Source organism: Tupaia chinensis, unplaced genomic scaffold (assembly GCF_000334495.1).
Source record: "Tupaia chinensis unplaced genomic scaffold, TupChi_1.0 Scaffold143728_1, whole genome shotgun sequence".
NCBI lineage: Eukaryota > Metazoa > Chordata > Mammalia > Scandentia > Tupaiidae > Tupaia > Tupaia belangeri.
The window spans coordinates 54,271-73,294 of record NW_006203577.1 but is presented as its reverse complement, the minus strand read 5'-3'; the positions used below and the strand labels follow the sequence as shown (position 1 = coordinate 73,294).

General features: G+C 46.6%; 1 protein-coding gene across 2 annotated transcripts; it reads right to left on the bottom strand.

The window, feature by feature from the left end:
- Positions 1–357: 357 nt before the first annotated feature.
- On the bottom strand, positions 358–18,774 carry GSG1 (germ cell associated 1). 2 transcript variants are annotated; one of them, XM_006164781.2, is made up of 6 exons: positions 18,560–18,774; positions 5,929–6,247; positions 4,374–4,544; positions 3,633–3,785; positions 2,639–2,750; positions 358–793 (listed from the first exon to the last, which is right to left on the bottom strand). In XM_006164781.2, the coding sequence occupies exons 1-6, from the start codon at positions 18,605–18,607 to the stop codon at positions 451–453; spliced, it is 1,146 nt and encodes a 381-aa protein (XP_006164843.1). In that variant the 5' UTR covers positions 18,608–18,774; the 3' UTR covers positions 358–450. The 2 variants fall into 2 exon arrangements, with proteins under 2 accessions (XP_006164843.1, XP_006164844.1); XM_006164782.3 differs by having other exon boundaries at positions 4,497–4,544.
- Positions 18,775–19,024: the final 250 nt, after the last annotated feature.

The following is a 19,024-nucleotide window of genomic DNA, read 5'->3' as shown; positions in this document are numbered from 1 at the left end:
CATATAAAGCAGTTAGTAGCATTTCCATTGTCCAATCCGTGACTTCCAGAAAAATTCAAACGCACAATGAATATGCCATGAATTTGCTCACCTCCATGCCTCCAATTTCTGGACAGATAACCTGATTTCTAAGACCCTTAAGGGTAGCACATGTATTTCACACCTCTTTTTATCTCTATTACTTAGCCCAGAATCGGGAACATAAGCAATCAGTACATGAGAAAAGAGGGTTCTGGATGCACAAAATAAGAGGGATGGGTAAATCTAGACAGCCGAAGAGGGAAAGGGAGCAATGGTACCTAGCTACTACACGGGTGGGGACATTAAGACACCCTTCTTCTTAGCCGGTAAAACATCATGCTCGAGAGACAAACTTTGGCTTAAGCACGTGTTAACAAGAAACAGATGTATAAGGTAGGGCTCAGCCTGCTCTCCAAACCCACTTAACTCCTAACACTGCCCTTCTTCTACAGGTGACCCAACTACTTCTTTGAGCTCCTGGGTGGTCTCTTGCTGAAACTGCTTGTTTTGTAGCTCTGAGTAGAAGTCAACGCTTTCAGAGACAGAGCGGATGGGTTGATGGTGATAGTGTTGATAGCTGGTCAAAGGGCCCCCTGGGTGGGCTGTACAGGACAGCTGCTGAAGGAAGCATTGGTGGTGGTTTGGTTGGCAGTTCAGGTTGTCTTTGAAGCTCTTACTATGCTTGCATTTGAACTCCAGCACCATCTTGGTGTAGGTGTTGAAGGTGGTGACAGCTGATGCCATACAGCAGGTGAAGGAAACCCAGGCCATGCTAGGGACAAACATATAAAACAAGGGGACAATGTGAGGCTGACTTCCTTGGAGAAAAATGCCATGATACCTTCCTGTTAGACTAACTAATGACTCTTAGGTGCTTTAAGGTCCTGAGAATGCTGTTTCCACCATGTTTCAAGTAAAGAACTGTGAGCAAGAGGACTGAATTTGGTCTGTCTCTGATGGATATGTTCCGGCTACTTTGTAGTAAAAGATAAAGGCTCATGTAGGATAAAATCAGACAAAAAGCTTAATGGATTGTTTTCACTGAATTGATTACTTGTCAGTGCTATATCTGCTGTGTATTATAATTGTGTGTGTATAACACACAATCTCATGTTCTGAAGCTGCAGTTACCTTTGTAAAATCCCTAAGATGCCAGAGATCCGTAGCTCAGCTGTATAGAGTAGACATAGCCTAATGCATTCTCTCCTTCTCTTATCCCAGTACACACACACACACATTCCTCCCCTTAGGTGCTGGGAAAAATCTATTTTTCGCATTCTTTATTGCGAACTTAGTAAACTTATGGTCCTCAGAGTCGACCATCTGAGAGTCATTCAGGAAAACATTTACTACAAATCTGGAGGTATTATAGGTTGCACTAGTGGAATTTGCTTATTATAAAAGCAGTGTGATTTTTGGCTTATGGAAGTTTATAATGGAAGGATGAGAAGCTGAATGGATTCAGAAAAGAGAAAAAGACACCAGGGAACGATATCAAACACATTCCTGAAAACTTGGAAAGTCAAACCACTAAATCTCACTATGATTCTGGGAAGCTCAGGAAACAGGAAGTTTTGTGAGGTTAGGGAGGGATTTCATGAGGCCAAGTGATGGTTAAAGCCAGGCCACATGCTGGTACCACGTGGTCCTGTTTTCTGTCTCTGACATGCTAAGTAAATTCAGGCTGGATGCTTTTATTGGGGTGTTTATAACCTGAGCTCCACAGCTGCAATGCTGGCAATGGCTTGAAGTTAGAGAAGAGGTGAGAAATGGTGGGTCTGGAAAGTGATGCAGTGGCTGGTGGCATAGACTAATGATTCTTGAACCAAACGGCACATATACCACTAGGAAAGAGGTAGAATATAACAGCTGGGTAGGTTTCCATACACTGTCTCTGTGAGAATGGAAACTTGGACTTAGTTCTGTGAACTGCAAGTACTCAGATCTTAAACCAGACAGTTAGCAGAAGTCTGAGCTGGTAACCTTGCGATGTATAAAGGGTGCTCCTCGGGGAGACAGTAAGGCTCTTGAACAAAGGCAATACTTAGGCTTGGGTGTGTTTTGTCTTGGTTCCTGCTTCTCTCTCTGGAAGAGAAATCTAACACCTCTTATTTCTTTAAGCGTTAGAGGATAACTGTGGTAGGGAAGTTGGGTTTCTGACAGAGTTCAGTAGAATAACAATGGAGAAAGGAGGAAGAAGTTCCTCTTCAGCAGAGTTGAAGAACTGAAATGGAATTAAATGTAAATTCATGGCTACGTCTTCATTTCTCTGTTTTCAATACCTTGAATTGTAGAATATATATATACACAGCATTATTTGTGGAAGCCATACAAAATCAGTCTCATTTCCCAAGGGCGACATACATGTCAGATGAAGAAACAACTGCCACAGCTGTTGAGCAGGAAATGGGAAAGACAACATCCTCCCAAACAAACCAGAGCTCCTCCCTCTCTGTCCCTCCTCAGAAGGCAGGCAAAGAACAGCCCTATGTTTGACTGACAGACTTCTGGGATTCGGATGAAGAAAAGGCAAGATGAAATCTAGTCAAGGGTATAAAACGTAATGAAGACTGACTGGGGAAGGGGCCAAAGAGTTTCAGGGGAGATGAGCACTTACTAGAAGGCCCAGCCATAGTTCCAAGCATGTGGTCTCCAGTCTTCTGGACCCACGTTGACAGTTGTCTGGAAGACTTGTGAATACATCATATGGGCCACCATCCCCAGGAGGCCTGCAGGACGAACAGGAAGGCAGAGAAAGGCTGTCATTGCCGCCTACCAGGAATGGGATTTGGGACCAAACGCATGCAGCACGCGCAGCCTGTGTTGGGCCGTTTCCTTACCCTGAAGCCACCACATCTCCAGGGAGATTGCACTGGGGCCTCCCCTTGAATGCATGTCTTTGCAATAGGTTACCCCAAACTTTAGGTTGAGAGCTAGGAAAAACCTCTGGGTTGCTGCTGCTTCCAGGCCTGCTGGTCCCCTTTCCTGCCACCCATCATACCCCAGCACTGGTTTTATTCTTCATTCTGCCCAGCCGAGACGGTGTTAAAAGCTGTGTGTATGTCTCAACTGAGAAATGGAACAATGGATTTTATATACGGAGAAAGCAGCTTCAAATAAAGGAATCTAGAGAGAAATTATTTTGTAAAGTAGATGATGAACCAATATACAATTTTGCATGCTCTTTCAATTCTAAATTAAAGATGCCCATGATGTGTCTCTGATCTCCATTTCTTTCTTTCTTTTAATTTTTTCCTTTGCCAGGGGGCACTTGTGCTTGCCAGAGAGAGAGAAAGAGAGAAAGTATCCCCCAATGGAGTGTGGTCACGCTGCAGTCCCTTCTCTTCCATTTCTCCAACCTGGTGGCATTTGGGGCACACACACATGCCTGGCATATTTTTTAAGCTGCCTAGGCTGAGATTCAACTGTGGTTGACCATGTGAGACCCAGCACCCTTGACCCCAAGGCGCCAGGGCCAGCTTCTGATTTCTATTCTTTATACTGCCTTTGGGCTTCTCCTTCCTTCCCACAGGATAAAGACCAAGCCCTCCAACTAGTACTTCAAAGATGGCCGAGGACCCACCACCCTCTGCCACTTCAGAGTCACTCACCTGACAGGACAGAGGAAATGGCAGCAAAGGCGCTCAGCTTGAGCCCGCAGCCAGGGTTCCCTGTGAGCAGCAAGTCCATCAGTAGCAGGAGGAAACTGATGACTTGAAGTCCGATGTAGGCGATCTGGGCTCCCAGCGATAGCCACAGGATCTCTGTTGGAACCAGAGGGAGGAGGCATCCTCATCTCACCCTGACAGTTCAACTGAGCCAGTGGCGAGCACGTGATGCTGTTGGAAGGGAAAAGCCCAGCAGCATCCGAGAAGGGGAGAAGGAGACAGAGCTAACCCCAGTGAGAAACTGTACTTCCTTCGAGGTTCTTCTGATGTCACCCACCGCTCCCCTTCTGCTCAACGGCCCGTATGTAATCAAGGAAACTTGATGTCTGAAAATACTGTTGGGGAAATTTTGTTTCCTTTCTCCTTCTATCCCTCCCAACTTCCTTCACTGCTTTCCTTTCATTTTACCAAAAAGTCATTGGAGGGAAAAAAGGAAAACCTAAGCTTTACTGCATGGTTACTTGGCAACGAGAGCTGGTAAGGGCTGGTGGTTTTCTACTAGAGAACTTTAGTATCCCTGTGGTTCCTCTTTTGTATTTCTGCCCATGAATGGGAGTCAGCTCTGGGGGAAATTTTGTCACCCTGTGGGACCCAGAAGGAAAGAAGAGCAGATCATAGTGCAGTTTAGATCAGACAGGGAGAGCCCCAACTTAACGGTGACTAAACCCATAATCAGACACATACTTGCCACGAGCCCCAAGGGAGGGTGGGGGAGGAAAGCCTTCTCCATCAACAGCTTCCCTCCAAATCGGAGAGTGGGGTAACATGGGCCTTGCAACATGGCAAATTCCAGTAGTCCTTTCTCACCTCTCTCGGCTGGTGGTGTGAGTTCAATGAAGCTTCGGCACCTCTCCCCTGAAACACACAAGGTACACCTTCCTGGAGGTGTTTCCTGGGACAGTCGCGTGAAAGCCTTCCCCATCCCCACCTGGTGCCGCTGCTCCATTGGTTCTGACTGGAGCCTGCCCATGGTAGACATGCCTCTCTTTGAAAGCAGGAAGGAATGCATGGGTGAATGGATAGCCAGGCCAGAGACGTCCGGGATTAATTTCTTTCTCCTCTATTTCTGATAAGAAAGCTGTTGCCCCGACGATGCCACATAGGTGAGTGTTCTGTTTCCCATGCCAGGAAGAGGTGATGATCCCTGTGTTAATACCTCCGTGGCCGCTATAACCACGCCATCAAATGGCTCTAAGTTGTTTCCAGGACTGGTTTGCAGCACTGCTAAGTGGCAAAGTAGTAACTTGAATATAAATGTAAATGTGCTCCCGCATGTGCACACACATGCACACATACATACACACACGCATTTAGAAAAAAATTCCTGTTTCCTTTTTCTCTTAGCCTGGCTCCATATTGGGAGGAATAGTAGGTCTTGAATTGCGCACGATTCTGGGCATTAAGGAAACCTTGCTCCCAGGTGCTCTCTTCCCAGGCTATAAGGTGACCTTGACTGCTCCAAGCCTGGAAGAGGGGTCTCCAGCTTCAGACCTCCTGAGCTGTGGAGTGCAGGCTGACCAGCCCATAGACCAGGGCCTGCTCTGCTCAGTCTCACTGAGCACCAGGAGACCTCACATGGCCTAACTATCCTCACTGGGCTTCAATTCCTTACCGGGTAAATCTCTACAATAATACTTAGAAGGAGAAAACTCTTTTGGGAACTACAATAATACTTAGAAGGAGAAAACTCTTTTGGGAAGGGAAAGGAAGAGGCTTTAAAGGTGGTCTCTGCTGTGATCCGTTCATCCTACACTGAGAAAATCAGTCTGTAGAAACGAAGTTACTCTTTAAACTTACATTCAGGCTTAATCAGGGCTTTTTCTACAATCTTCCTTTCTCTGTTTTGTTTCTAAGCAGCAATTTAAGTTCACTAGAATGGGAATTCTCCTATTATAAACGGTCTAACAGAAACCCTTAAGGTTAAGGCTACTTTAAACATGCAGTTTTAAGTCAGTAAGTCTACTAGAAAGGGAGGAGGTGAAAAAGCCAGGAGGAGGACTTTGACCTTATGGAAAGGGAGCTCTGTGGGGAGGAGACACAACACAGAGGTGAAAGGTGCTGAGCTGTTCCCTGGGGGAGTGTTGTGCTTCCCACTGCTGCCCTGGCCCTAAGCTATCCTAATTGGTTTTCTTGCCTGTCCCACCCTTACCTTTGAAAAAATATAACCACCACCACCCCAGCCACACATGCCACAGAAGGCAAGCTCCTAAGCCCCAGGCAGATGGGCCGAGGCTGCTACCTGGTTCTTCCATAGTTTCCTCACAGGATAGCCACATGCCACTCCGGAAGGTAAGGAAGGAGAAGCGGTCATCCCCAGTCTCCCAGCTGTATTGCACCACCTCCTCGGTTGATGCGTTGGCGATGCCGCCATCCAAGGACATCGGCATGTCAAAGCACTTGGTTGCCAGACCTTTCCCGCACACGGGCTTGGGCACCTTCTGTGTGCCCACAAACCAGTAGTTGCTGAGCAGGGATGTTGTGGAGAGGCTGAGTGATAGCATGCTGAGGACGGCAGATATGAGTGTCCGCTGGCCAGAGAGGGCCTTCGGGAGCTCCATCTGTAACAGACAAGACACAGGAGGGGAGGGGAGCTGGAGAGCCCATGTCGGAGCCTCCAGGAGATGTAGGCACACTGCCCTGTGGCTCCCTTGGCTCAGGCCACGCTCCTCCAACACCGATAGGCAGAAGCGGCCTCTGCGAGTTTTCCCCAGGAGGCGCCAGGAGCAGGCACCCTAGCTGGTGCTTATCTAGTCGGACGTTGCGAGACTCCAGCAGGAAAGAAGCCATGATTTGCGAAGATTGAATAATGACAGGCTGGACTCTGGGCATAAAACACAACACACAGAAGTGGAGATAAGATGATCCATCTGATAGGGCAAATGATGAAGGAGGCCCAAGTCAGAACAAATTGGTCGTGAATGTATTGAAATCTTCCATCTCTGCCTCAGACCATGAGAATTGCACCCACATGGCCCCCAGCTGGCGAACCTTGGAAAGACATGCATGTGTCCTGTGGTGGGAGACATAGCAGGGTCTCACGGGCAGCTCTCCAGCTCAGCCTATTGGTTGAGGGCACAGGCTGGAGTCTGCAGGCTACCCCATCTACTGCTCAGAACACGTGCTACAGTGGAGTCATTATACTTTGTTCTGTCTGGCATTATCTTAATCTCTACTTCTCTGTGCTGGCTGGTCCCTGTCCACTGAAATCCTGCCTCTCCTGAGGCTTAGCCCAAGTCCCAGCTACTTGAGGAAGGTCCCCTACCTAACACCTTGCAGGAGAAATGAGGGTTGCAAGGGTTTTAAGGCCAATTGATTTTTTTTTCTTTTTCTTTTTTTTGGAGAGGTTTTTGTTATAAGGTGCGTGCGCTCACCAGACAGAGAGAGACAGAGAGATAGAAAGTGAGAAATCACCCCCAGGGGGGATGGCCATGCCACAATCCCTTCTCCTCCATTCTCCTCTTGGGATCTTGGGCACGCATGCACACGCGCCCCGTGTGAGTTTAAGCCACCGGGTCTGGGACTCGAACCGCGGTTGACTACATGGGAGTCCAGCGACATAGCCATTACGCTAACTGCTGGTCCCAGGCCAATTGTTTTTTCACATTTATTTGCAATCCCCTCTAAGGTTTATGGCTTCATTCAAACTGCCATTAGATACTAAACCTGTGTTTTGTTTTGTTTTGTTTTTGACAGAAAGTGAGTCAACATGTGGAAGGGAGATAGAAAAATAGGCATTTTTGGCAGAGTGTTACCAAGTTGTGATCCTCCCTCCCCAGCTTCCCAACGAGCTGGGACACAGGCACACGCCACCAGGCCCCACCTGTTAGGTTGGGTTGGGAGCCAGACCTGGACCTCCGTGCAGCCTCAGCCATTATGCAGCAGCAACCCGTCTCTGCATCACTGTGCTGGGCTGCACATCTGTCTTTCCGAATACCACGACTAGCACAGAATTTTTCACATTAGACACTCACTATTAAACTGCTTATTGAATTGAGGATGATTTGAATAAGCGTCAAATAATAATATTCTTGGTCAGAATATGCTTAAGCCACGGATTAATCTATACATATATATATGAATATGTATACATGTATATATATCATTTTCTAAGTGTGTATAAAAAGTATATATAACATTTTCTATTTATGCTTTTTATGTATAAACTTAGAAAAATTAGAATGATATATATTTAGAGAAGAAAAGTTTAGAAAGAGAATTGGAAGCACTCAAAATACTCTTGCAGTCATTCTTTGCGGTTTTGTCTTCAATGGAAGGTAGTATAGCACCAACTGGTCAAGCTGTTTGCTATTGCACCAAACGGAGCTGTTGGTGTCCTCTCCCCTGCATGACAGATTTCTTCTGAAAGAACTTAAGCGTAATATGTCCTATCATCAGTGTTAATCTGGATTACCCAGTGGGGTGGGGTGGGTCGAGTGGAAACTTTGGGGCTGCTGGAACCTCTGTAGAGAACAGGGAGTTAGTTGGTCCTGAGAGAAGTTACGATCTGGACCCAGCTTCTATCTACTGCCACTGGATGACTGAATCTCAAATGGGAGGTGGCTGCATGGTGCCCATGAGACTGGACAGCAAGTGTCATGGTTGTAACACCATGCGGCGGGTGCCCTGGACCACACGAGTGGGTGGTAGAGAAGACCCTGGATGGGCCTCTCTGGAGCTTGATGCAGCCGTGTGCCCAACTCGTAGGGGGACACAGTATGTAGCAGCAGACAGAAGTGTGGCCCGTGTGGCTCTGACTGGAGCCTCACTCTCATTGTCAATTTCAGCCTAAGAGAAGAGAAGCGTAACCTAAAAAAATGACCATATTAGATTGACCAACTTTGTTGGGTGGTGGCTTGGAGTCAGATTGATTTGACTTAGGAAAATAAAGAAATTTGGCAGGTCTCACACTTTGTGTTACAGAGCAGTTTATACTGTTTCATTAATACACTGAATAGAAAAGAGGCCCAGGCTTAATTGCTGACAGATGCTTCTTAAAGTAAACCATCTTGAGCTTTCCAGGGGATCTCTCATATCAGAATTAATCAGACCTAAATCTGCTTAGCTTAGGAGATGTAAATAAAGCCATAACGAATGGACAGGCCCATAAATCTGCCTCTTTCATCACCCCCAGCTTAACAGTTTTGACATTTAACAGAAAACTTTGTCTTAGAAATATAAGTTTGTTCTTCAGAATTTCCAGAGATCAAACAGTGCATACCACAAACTGCATTTTGTTTTGACAATAAGGAATACTTAAGGTTTATATTTATATAAAAAACATTATACAAAATGTGATAAAAACTGCTTCTGGAAAGCAGTCAGATATGATTTTTCCCCCCTTAAAAGCCAAGGATTAACCCTGCCAAGAACTGTCAGGCCTTGCAAGACTCTGGGTGACCCTGGCTAAGGACAAAAGCTCTGAACATCTGAAAGGAGAAAAGATCTTATACTGCCAGCTCCTGGAATCTGGAGTTTTCCAGTCTCCCAAAGAGAATGGATTAATCTAATTTTAATTATAAAACTCTATTGGTTTTAGGCATTACTCTTATTACTATAGATTATCCTTTTTAATCATTCTTTTTTTTTCCTTTCTAATTATTCTTATATCCATTACTTGAATAGGAAACAGACTTTCAGGGAAAATGTCTTCACTAGTTATTTTATATAGTGAACGAAGAAGTATTTCCAAGAACTATTTTCAATCTTACTTGGTTTGGAAACTTTGTTATCACATCCAAGTTTAATTATACACTCAATACATTTCAAGTTACACATAATTGTAAATTATTGTTCAAGTTATTGATAAGTGAGAAAGAATGAGGAACCCTACACTGAGGTGACAACCAATTTAAGGAAGAAGCAATCTGAGAAATAAAGTTTGATAAAGAGCCTGGATTGAAGCTCAAAGTGGTACCTTCTAGAGAAGCGTCCACCATGAACAGACATAAGGAGCGCCATTCCAGAATGATCAAGAATGAATCTTCCTGATAATTAAATAACGCACTCTAGAGCCTTTTCAAGAATTATCTCCAACACCTACAGTACCATGCCCTTTGTCACCTATTTTATTCGTTTCCCCAAACATGCTTTTTCTCTCCGGGATCTAGATATTTCCTCAACTGGAAGAACAAACCTAATTCCACAGTGATTTCCTTAGAATGATCCCAAAGAAATAAGAGCCAGGAGAAAAGGCATATCTTTGTGTTTGCTGACAGACCCCATGTCAAGGTGACTCTTCACTCTCTGGAAGAGGGACAGAGTGACTTCTCTGCCATCAGGAGCTTAGGTCATTAGGAAGTACATAGGTGCCAACCAATATGTCAGCAATATTTTCATCAACTTGTATTCACAGTAACTCTGAATTAGCATAAGCTAGTAAGGACAATAAATTGACAAAGAACCAGAAGAAAATAGGTGTGGAAGGTATCTCCTGAGCCACAAAGTGGAGAGGATTGTTACCTTGGCCATGGTCAGCGTCTTGCAGTGCATTCAGAAGAACCACCGGATGCCATCTGTGCTCCAAGTCCCTTTGGTTTAATGTTGCAGGAATGGAAGTTGCCTTCCTACCCTCCTCCCTCTCCTTTAATCCCCTACTCTTCTATCTCATAGTTTTTGAGTGCCTCATGATTAAATGCTGCTTTTCAGGGAACATGGGCATTTAATAATTGACACTGCAATCAGGGCCCAGCTGTTCTGGGAGATTACACTGGAGAGCTTGCCAATGGGGATCTGGGATTAAGCACAAAGAAGCAAGAACATGCATTTGCAGAGGGAAAAAGTAAATGCTGGCTTAGTTTCCATCTAGCTGCCATCCCCTGGGTAGCTGGTATGAATGAGTTGGGCTTGATTTTATAGCAAACACACAAATATTATAGGGTCACCATTATTACAGAGGTTCCCATTCTCTTGAGCAGGGTTTGGCATCCAGTGAAGGTCCTCAGGGAGCCATGGACATGAAACAGTTCCTTGTTCTATGAAGTTCTCCACCTTCTAGTGGAGAATATTTAGTACCTTTCTCTACTTCAAATGCTGAAAGTGAGTAAAAGCGTTGGGTGTACATGGGGGTGAGGATATGGAGTAGGACCGAAGAGAAAGCAACTTCAAGGTCAGTAATGCTATGGCTCTATACCATTCTTCTCCCAACCTTCAAACAAAGCTGAGAATATCTACTTTTCCCACAAAGGGTTTCTAAAACTGTGACAATGTAAGCCAACAAATCAATGAGTTGACTGCATACCTTCTTGTTGCCAGTTACCCAGAAGTACAAGTTCTTTTTCTTTTTCTGTCCTTAAAATGGTAAAAGCTCATTGGATAATAAGTTTGGGAGACATTTTGCAATTGCTGTGATTCCCCGGATACAGCAGACTTTCATCCCCGGTGCTTTTGCCAGTGGTTTTCCTTCCGCCCGGAATGTCACTAGTCCTCTTCAAGCCCGGTGGTGTCCTACTCTCCTTAGCGCAATAAGTCTCTCATTCTTTGAAAATGCTTTTTGTTTTCTCCCTGAGACAGAGATTTTTCTCCTCTCTGTTCTAATCATATTGGACCTCTCTCACAATGCTTTTTATAGTTCACTCTCATTTTTTTCTTGATTGTAAATATCTCAAAGACCTTTTCTTCATGCTAGAGCAGTAGTTCATAGTTCTGACCAAATAGAAGAACAATCTTTGGAAGTCTGGAAAACAGTTAGCTTTCTGAACCCCACCCTGACATTACATAGTAGTTCTGGGATGAGGCCCAGAAATTGGTCATTATGGGAAAGCTCTTAATATATTCCCGGATAATTCATGTAACATAACACCTTTTTGTCTCATTTTGGGTTTACATTTTATAAACCCTCAATATCCTGCCCTGTTTTTGCCACTTCTCTTCTAGTTTAGCCACTAAATCATGTTTTTTTTTTTTTTTTTCTTCTTCTTCTTCTTCTCATTTTGTATTTGTGCTATTAGTTTGGGGAAACCAGAGGCCTGTTTCCTTTAATTTCACAGAAGTACACATTCCAGCCAAATTAGTCTCTTTGTATCTTTTTTTCTCTTTTGCTATAAGGAGAATATGCTTGCTAGAGAGAAAGAGAGAGAGGAGAAGTGAGAAAGCACTTCCCCTGTACCCAAGGAGGATGACAATGCTTCAGTCCCATCTTCTCCATTTTTCTCTTAGGAATTTGGGCAGGCATGTACTTACACCTGGCATGTTTTTCAAGCCACCAGGTTAGGGACTTGAACCCATATGATGGCTCATGTAGGATCTAGCCACATTAACCACCGGCTAGCCCTGTGTCTTGTTTTGGTGGCCCAGTATAGTCTATATTCTATACTCTCCTCAAACATGTTAAGCAAATTTGGATACTCAAAGGCTTAGAGGTTTGTATCATTTATGTCCAAGCATGATTCCCTTATCGCCCTAATGACTATGCATTGTGATAGAGCTTGCTCTCTTTTGGGAACAGGGAGCAGGAATGTGGCTAGACTTTTATCCACTGTGACAGAATACACTCTCCTCTGGAAGAAAACAGCAGCAACGCTGTGGCCACTGTACAGGCAAATGGACCATTGGTTTCCTGGCCACATAGTTTCATCACAACACTGGGTGGCGCTAGGGCCTCACATTTTTCCTCTTCAGTCCCAAGCTTCTCCCATCAGCCAGCCAAATGTGGGTGGAGGTGGCTGCCCCTCCCTGTATATTGTTCTCTTTCTCATTCATTTGGCCTTCTCCCCGAATGCTAATCTACAGAATACCATGTGTCAGCCTTACGGAATTCAGGGCTCAGAATCAACTCTGGGACATCCAGCCACTCCCTGGAGGACGTCTCCTAGGATTGTTTCCTGTAGCACATTGTTTTGTGGCCATTTCCAGCCTTCAGTGATTCAATAGCGCTTCAAATACTTCCCATGGGAAATACAACTCCATCGTATCAGAGAACACGGTTAGCCAATGTTTCATGATTAGTTTTGCGCACATTTTTCTTCCCTTAATTGGATCCTCATTCTTTTTCCTCCCCAGAATGGTGAACAATTCTTTTCCCTTCTCTGCGCTTACACCCTTCAAATACTTGCAGACACTTCTCATATCCCGCTTGAGTCACTGTTTGGCACGGCCAAGGCCAAATGTCTTTGGTTTTCATTGCCTCTGCTCCTAAACCGCACCCCCTATGCCTTAGTAGCCTGAAGTTTGCCAGGGAAAAGGGATGGGCGTGGCGGCATCTTCCCTGTGCTATGGGGAGAAGCCCAGAGGTGGATTCAGAATGACACTGACAAAACTTCAGCTTCTTAGTCCCTCACTTAGGCCCCTTCCAAACTACCTAACTTGTACTTGCAATTTGATACTATTTTTCTTTATTTTTGATTAAAATTTTTTTTTTCAATTTTTGGAGAGCTTTCTGCTGTAGGGCGTGCGTACTCGCCAGAAAGACAGAGAGAGACAGAGAGATAGAAAGCGAGAAATTATCCCCCAGGGGGATGGCCACGCCGCAATTCCTTCTCCTTCATTCTCGGGATCTTGGGCACGCACACACATGCGCCTGGCGTGAGTTTAAGCCACTGGGTCCGGGACTCGAACCACGGTCTGCTACATGGGAGTTCAGCGACATAGCCATTATGCTAACTGCTGGTCCTGATACTATTTTTCTTAAAGAAGGCTTCCAAAATGGTATTATTTTAGGCCTCCACAAAGTCTGTATCCACCCCTAGAAGGCTGTGCATTTTATGTCTGGCTGCTGGATGTGACCAGTCTTAAGCTCCTCTTGCCCAAGGACCCTGGGCACAACATCTAATTTCCTTTTTTTGACAAAACACGAGTTTCTCTCCCTGGCCACAAAAATCAGATCCCAGCATCCTACTCACTTCCTTTCATTGTATTTTGAGCATGTTAATTCCCCCGCCCCCCTTCCTCTCTTAGAACAGAAAAAGTAATTGCTAGTCAATGCAACATAAATATAATTAGGCCAAGCTCAGAGGCTCATGACTCAGCACGACACAAAGATTTCACATCTCAAGCAGTGTTCAGCTCTGGTATGTTGGACTGTTACCATTTCAGGATGGCCTCCACAAGGACAAGTGGGCACCTCATCCACCGTTTATGACATCACAAAGCCAAGGGTTGGGACTAACCTATATTTGCCAACGTCTTTACTCACTGCTCCTTGTGCTGTTCAAAACCACATTTACTAGGTAGTCAGAACGAGAACCAATGGATACCCACACATATTTTGTAAAGAGAAGTTCCAGTTATCGTTCTAGGACTACATTGTAGAGTAGAGGGCATTAAAACGATGGGTAAAAATACTGAGTCAGAGCAGGTCGTACACCACATCGCTTCTCTCGTGCTGAAGCCTCGGGCTAAGGGAGCCAGTGGAGTTTTTTCACAGCAACCATATTAGCATCTTTTTCTGAGAACGGTGCATTTGCCCTTCCTGGCAGTAGTACCTCTCTTCTCCTAGAAGCCAGATTGATTGATTGATTGATTGATTGATTGATTTCTTTTTTTTTTTTTTCTATAGGGCCTGTGTGCTCTCCAGAAAGACACAGAGAGACAGAGAGTGAGAAATCACCCCACAGCAGGGATGACCACACCGCAATCTCTTCTCCTCCATTCTCCTCTCGGGATCTTGGGCATGCACGCACATGGGCCCTGCATGAGTTTAAGCCACTGAGTCTGGGACTTGAACTGCAGTCGACTACATGGGAGTCCAGCGATGTAGCCATTATGCCAACTGCTGGTCCCAAGAAGCCAGATTTCTAACCCATACCCCATAGATCCTTTGTGTTACTGGAAGAAAGGCTGAAAAGGAATGTCAACATTGAAGCTGTCCCCGAGACTGATCCATACGTCCCTGTTCTCTGTCCCCGCGTGTCCTAGCATGGACCGCTCTTATCACAGGCTATGCTTGTCTGGTACTCTCATGTGGCTTTTATCTTTGTTCTGTTACATTGTGCATGCACTAGCCAGAGACGAGGTGTGGGGGGAGGGGCGAGAAAGCAACTACTAAGGGGGATGATCACACAGCAATCCCTTCTCCTCTGTTCTCCTGTCGGGATTTTGGGCACACATGCACAGGTGCCTGGCCTGTTTTTCATGTCAGCAGGTCTGGGATGCCAAGGCACAGTTGGCCATATGGCAACTACTCCCTTTAACCATCTCATCACTGGCTAGCCCAGACTTTTTTCTTGATATTTTAGCAGCTCTATTTTATCCGTTGTTGGTTCTCGGAGCCCAGCACTGTTTTAACGTCCATGAATGAATGAATGGACCAAGATTTGTAGCAAAAGCAAGGCACATGTATACCACTAGGAATCCTATGGTGAGGATGTGAATGAACCAGTATGTCCTAAAGCAGGCGATTCTTTCCCCCTCGCACGTACACCAGCAGTGAGAAGCTACAGAGGGGTCACCGGTCTGCGGACACACCCTGAGCCTTCCACACAGACGCGCTGAGTTACATCAGAGTCTCTGCCAGTCCGTTTCCTCCCACCTGTGGAAACATTTCTACTTCACGCCGAGCAGAGCCCAGAGAACAGCAATGATCTCATGATCGAGTATTATCTGTAGTTCACAGAGACAGGGATACAAACAGTTTGTGCAAAGTCAGTGACGGATGGAAAATGTCATGTCCTTTTCCGAACTGGGTGATTCCCTACTGATTAGAGCCCTTTTGGGGTGACGCATCTCAGACTCTGAGATTTCGCTGCTCTAACCGCTATTTTTCAGTGCCTGAGATTTTTACTCCTTCACCGATCAAGGACGGCCCTCACACAGGACGTAGCTACATCTCCCTTCCAGCCTGGAAGGGAAGAATACCACCACTAGTAGGCCTAGCTCATGGCAAAGCGTTTCCTACCCTGCAGGACGTGGCCCAGCAATGCTGGAACTGCCCAGCCACGGTCAGTAATTCTTAGGGTAGCCGTGTTTTAGGTTTCACATAATCTTAAATGCTCACGCTATGAAAACGACTCCCGTGTTCCTAACGGGGTTCCCGAGACCTGGGAACACTTCCACTTAGATTCAGTGGTAAGGACCAAAGAAAAGCATTGAGGGGCCTCCTCGCGCCTTTGCGCTTTTTAATAGACTCCTTTGAGGGCTTTGGCTAACGCAGTCATTTCCAGGAGAGGAAGCCGCCTTTCTTCCATGCCCCAAGCAGCTGGCGGGAATCGACGGGGCGGCCACATCTGCACACCCTGGGGGCCAATCGCTCACGCGCGGTCGGTGACCGCGCCCAGCGGCAGGCTCGGGGGCTCCTGGGGGCGCGGGGCGGGGGCCTGAAGGGAGTGGTCTCGGAGGGGTGCTCAGGGTGCGGCCCAGCCTCCGCTCGCATTTCCACGTGTGCTCCCCTTGACCCTTCTTTTCCGGCCCCACCCTCCCCTGCCGCCGCCCGGGCACCACGGCGTCCGGGCCAGCTCCCTGGGCCCCCACCCCCGGGATGAGTAACCAGCTGAGCCCGGGGTTTACTACTGCGCCCGGTCGCCTAGCAGCGGGCGTGCGTTGCCACGGCGACGCGCAGGGAACGTGTTTTGAATTGTTTGGCAAGGCCCAGTGGCAGCGGCAGACCGTTTTGGACTTCTCCACCGGGTGGGGCAGGGAGCCGGGGCTGTTGCTTCCTCCAGTCTTCCTGCTTCGGATGGGAATTGCGTCCTGGGGGCCCTCCCAGAGAACGGGCCCGCCGGGTGTGGGGCTGGGGCCAGGCAGCTGGGGCTGCTGCTGCTGCTGCATGGCCGGGCTTGAGTGGGGGAGGAGACCCAGGTTGTCGGATCAAGTCCCCCCCCACCCCCCAGGCCAGGGGTCAGGAGATGCAGCGTGGCTGCCCAGCCCAAAGACAGCCGTTTCCCTGTCCCCACTTCCAGTTCTCTGAAGGCACAGTCCCTGGCTCCTGTTCAGAGGAAGGGGATCTCTTGGCCTCATTTCTTGGGTCTGCGTGTTGGGACTTCGTGACTGCAAACCCCCGGGCATGTCTGAGTTCTAGTTCCTGTCCACCTCTGCTGCACTCAAGATTTTGTCAAGTTCTGTGACCTCCCTGAGGCCCTTTTCACAGTTCTTCTGTGAACAGCAAGAGGTGGGCAGAGTGAGCCTGTCCTGCCCCTGGGCCCCTTCCAGACCCTTCACACGCATCTCCAATCCTCACAGCCATCCTTCTGTTCTCCAAATGGGGTTCAGGGTCAGAGCATGGACTTGCCCAAGGCCACATGCTAATAAATAGAGCCCACATTCCAAATTCTTGTCCACCTGAGTCATCAAAAGGGTGCCAACTCAGGAAAGAGGGCACGATCACCCTTAATAAAATTCAGGCTGAAGCCCAGATGATGGAAATTCTCATGGAATGAGGCAGAGGATTGTGTCCCACACTGCTCAGGCACACACGGTCATGCGTGGTTTAAAATGGGCCTGTACTGGGAGCAGCTCCTCCTTAGACTGTTCACCCCTGTGCAGGCATCAGTGCCCTTACCAAACCTAGATGGGATAACCAACTCCACACCGAGGCTACTGGGTTAGCTTACTATCACCTTATACCAATATATACTTTTACCTGTTCTAATCCTACACCATTGTCGTCTCTGCCGTGGGCCTTGACCGGAAAGTCCTCACACAACATTAGCAAACAGACTTTCCCTCAGGCCCTCTGTGTCTCACCGAAGTCAGTGATTTAAAAAAGAAAAAAATCGCTCTAAGCCATGACTGGCTTTTTCTGTCATGTTCATATCCACTTCTTCTTTTTGTAAAAGAATTAGTTAATTCCATTTGTTATTATTATTACTATTATTATTTTGATTTGACCAGACAGACAGAGAGATAGAAAGGGAAACCAAGAAAGCAAAGCAAGCCGTCAAGTCAGGGATGCGAACCCCGCATCAGCCACATGGAAATCCCGCACCTTTAACCACCACACCTCTTGTCCGCTCCCACGTCCACTGCTAAGGTTCTCCTATTTACAATCTGATCACTTTGAACTTTTCCTGGATTAAGGAAGCTGCCTGAGCCTGTGCTCCAATGGCTCTTCAGAACCACTCACCCCGTTCTACAGTCCCAGGAGTGCCTGTTACCTAGGTTAGCCTGCCCTTTTGAGGATCTCCAAGTTCCAGCTCAACAGCTCACTACATTGTCGTGTGTGTGTGTGTGTGTGTGTGTGTGTGTATGTGTTTTAGTTCCTTTGCTAATTACAGGCTTCATTTTCACTCCTGAGAAAGGCCAGATGTGTGGAATGAATGCCATTTGCTTTTTTAGAAACCCTTTGAGCTGAAAGGTGGCGCTTTCAGTATGAGGGCAGGCTGGCCATTTCTGGATATGGGTGAAACCCTAGACAAGCCAAGATGTCTCTGCTGACCTTCTGTGAGGGTCTTTCTGGATCTGGAATGATTCCTGAAGACTCTCCCCAATCTTCTGAGACCAGAGAGAGCCAGAGATGGCTTTTATTCAAGATCCGAAGTGCCTTCCAGCAGGGCCTTAGGGGCGCCTCACCATTCCTTGGTGTAGAACTCAATTCTGCTTTGAGTTCTTTAGGGTGATACACATCTCTCTAGTTGCCACCACCACTAGGCCTTTACCAGGGACCAGATTTTTGACAGTATGAATCATACAGATGTAAGGAAAAAAGAATAGCTCTAGGGCTGCAACCAACCTTAGGAACAGAGAGGAAAAGGCAGATGAAGAGGAAAAGGAAGAAAAATGTAAGTTTAAATGGAATAACGAAAAGGCCAGAGGTTGAGATATAGGTTCAAGTAACACATTTTCATTCCATTTTGTGAACCCTTCAGAGTGTTCTTAAGCTTCTTACTGGAAGCACGTGTAATAAACTAAATCGATGAATTAGCATAACCTGCGTTACAAATTCAAAATTAAGGGTACTACACTTCTGAGATAATCACGAGATTTCTGTAATCTGTACCTACCTCCTGGGTGAAACAAACATTCTGAGTCAGTTGAGAGGGAATGCTCATTCACTTCTGTAGTTCTGAGGCAAAGACCTTTGAGCCTCTGCTCTGCTCTTAGTTGAGTAGAATGAGTGCTTAGCAAGAAGATGAATCAGCTCCCCTCTTGCCAGCAGAGGGGTGAGGTGGTGTGAGGTGGATTGAACAGGATGTTAAGGTTGTCCCAAAGCAGGACACCAGTCTGGGTGGGGCCAAGTGACAGAGAGGGTTTACTCTGTGATGTCACAGTGCAGGGCAGGGGTCCCAGTGCTGGGCCTAACTCCCTCCCCCATCGCAGAAGGATGACCATGTTAAGTACTTTCCAAAGGCTGAGATGTCATCTGAGGTCATCTCGATTAGTGCTTCTCCTGATGTACTTAAGACTCACTTTGGCAGCTTAGTCAAATGTAGATTCAGGGGATTTGAGATGGCTCCCCTAGGATGCCA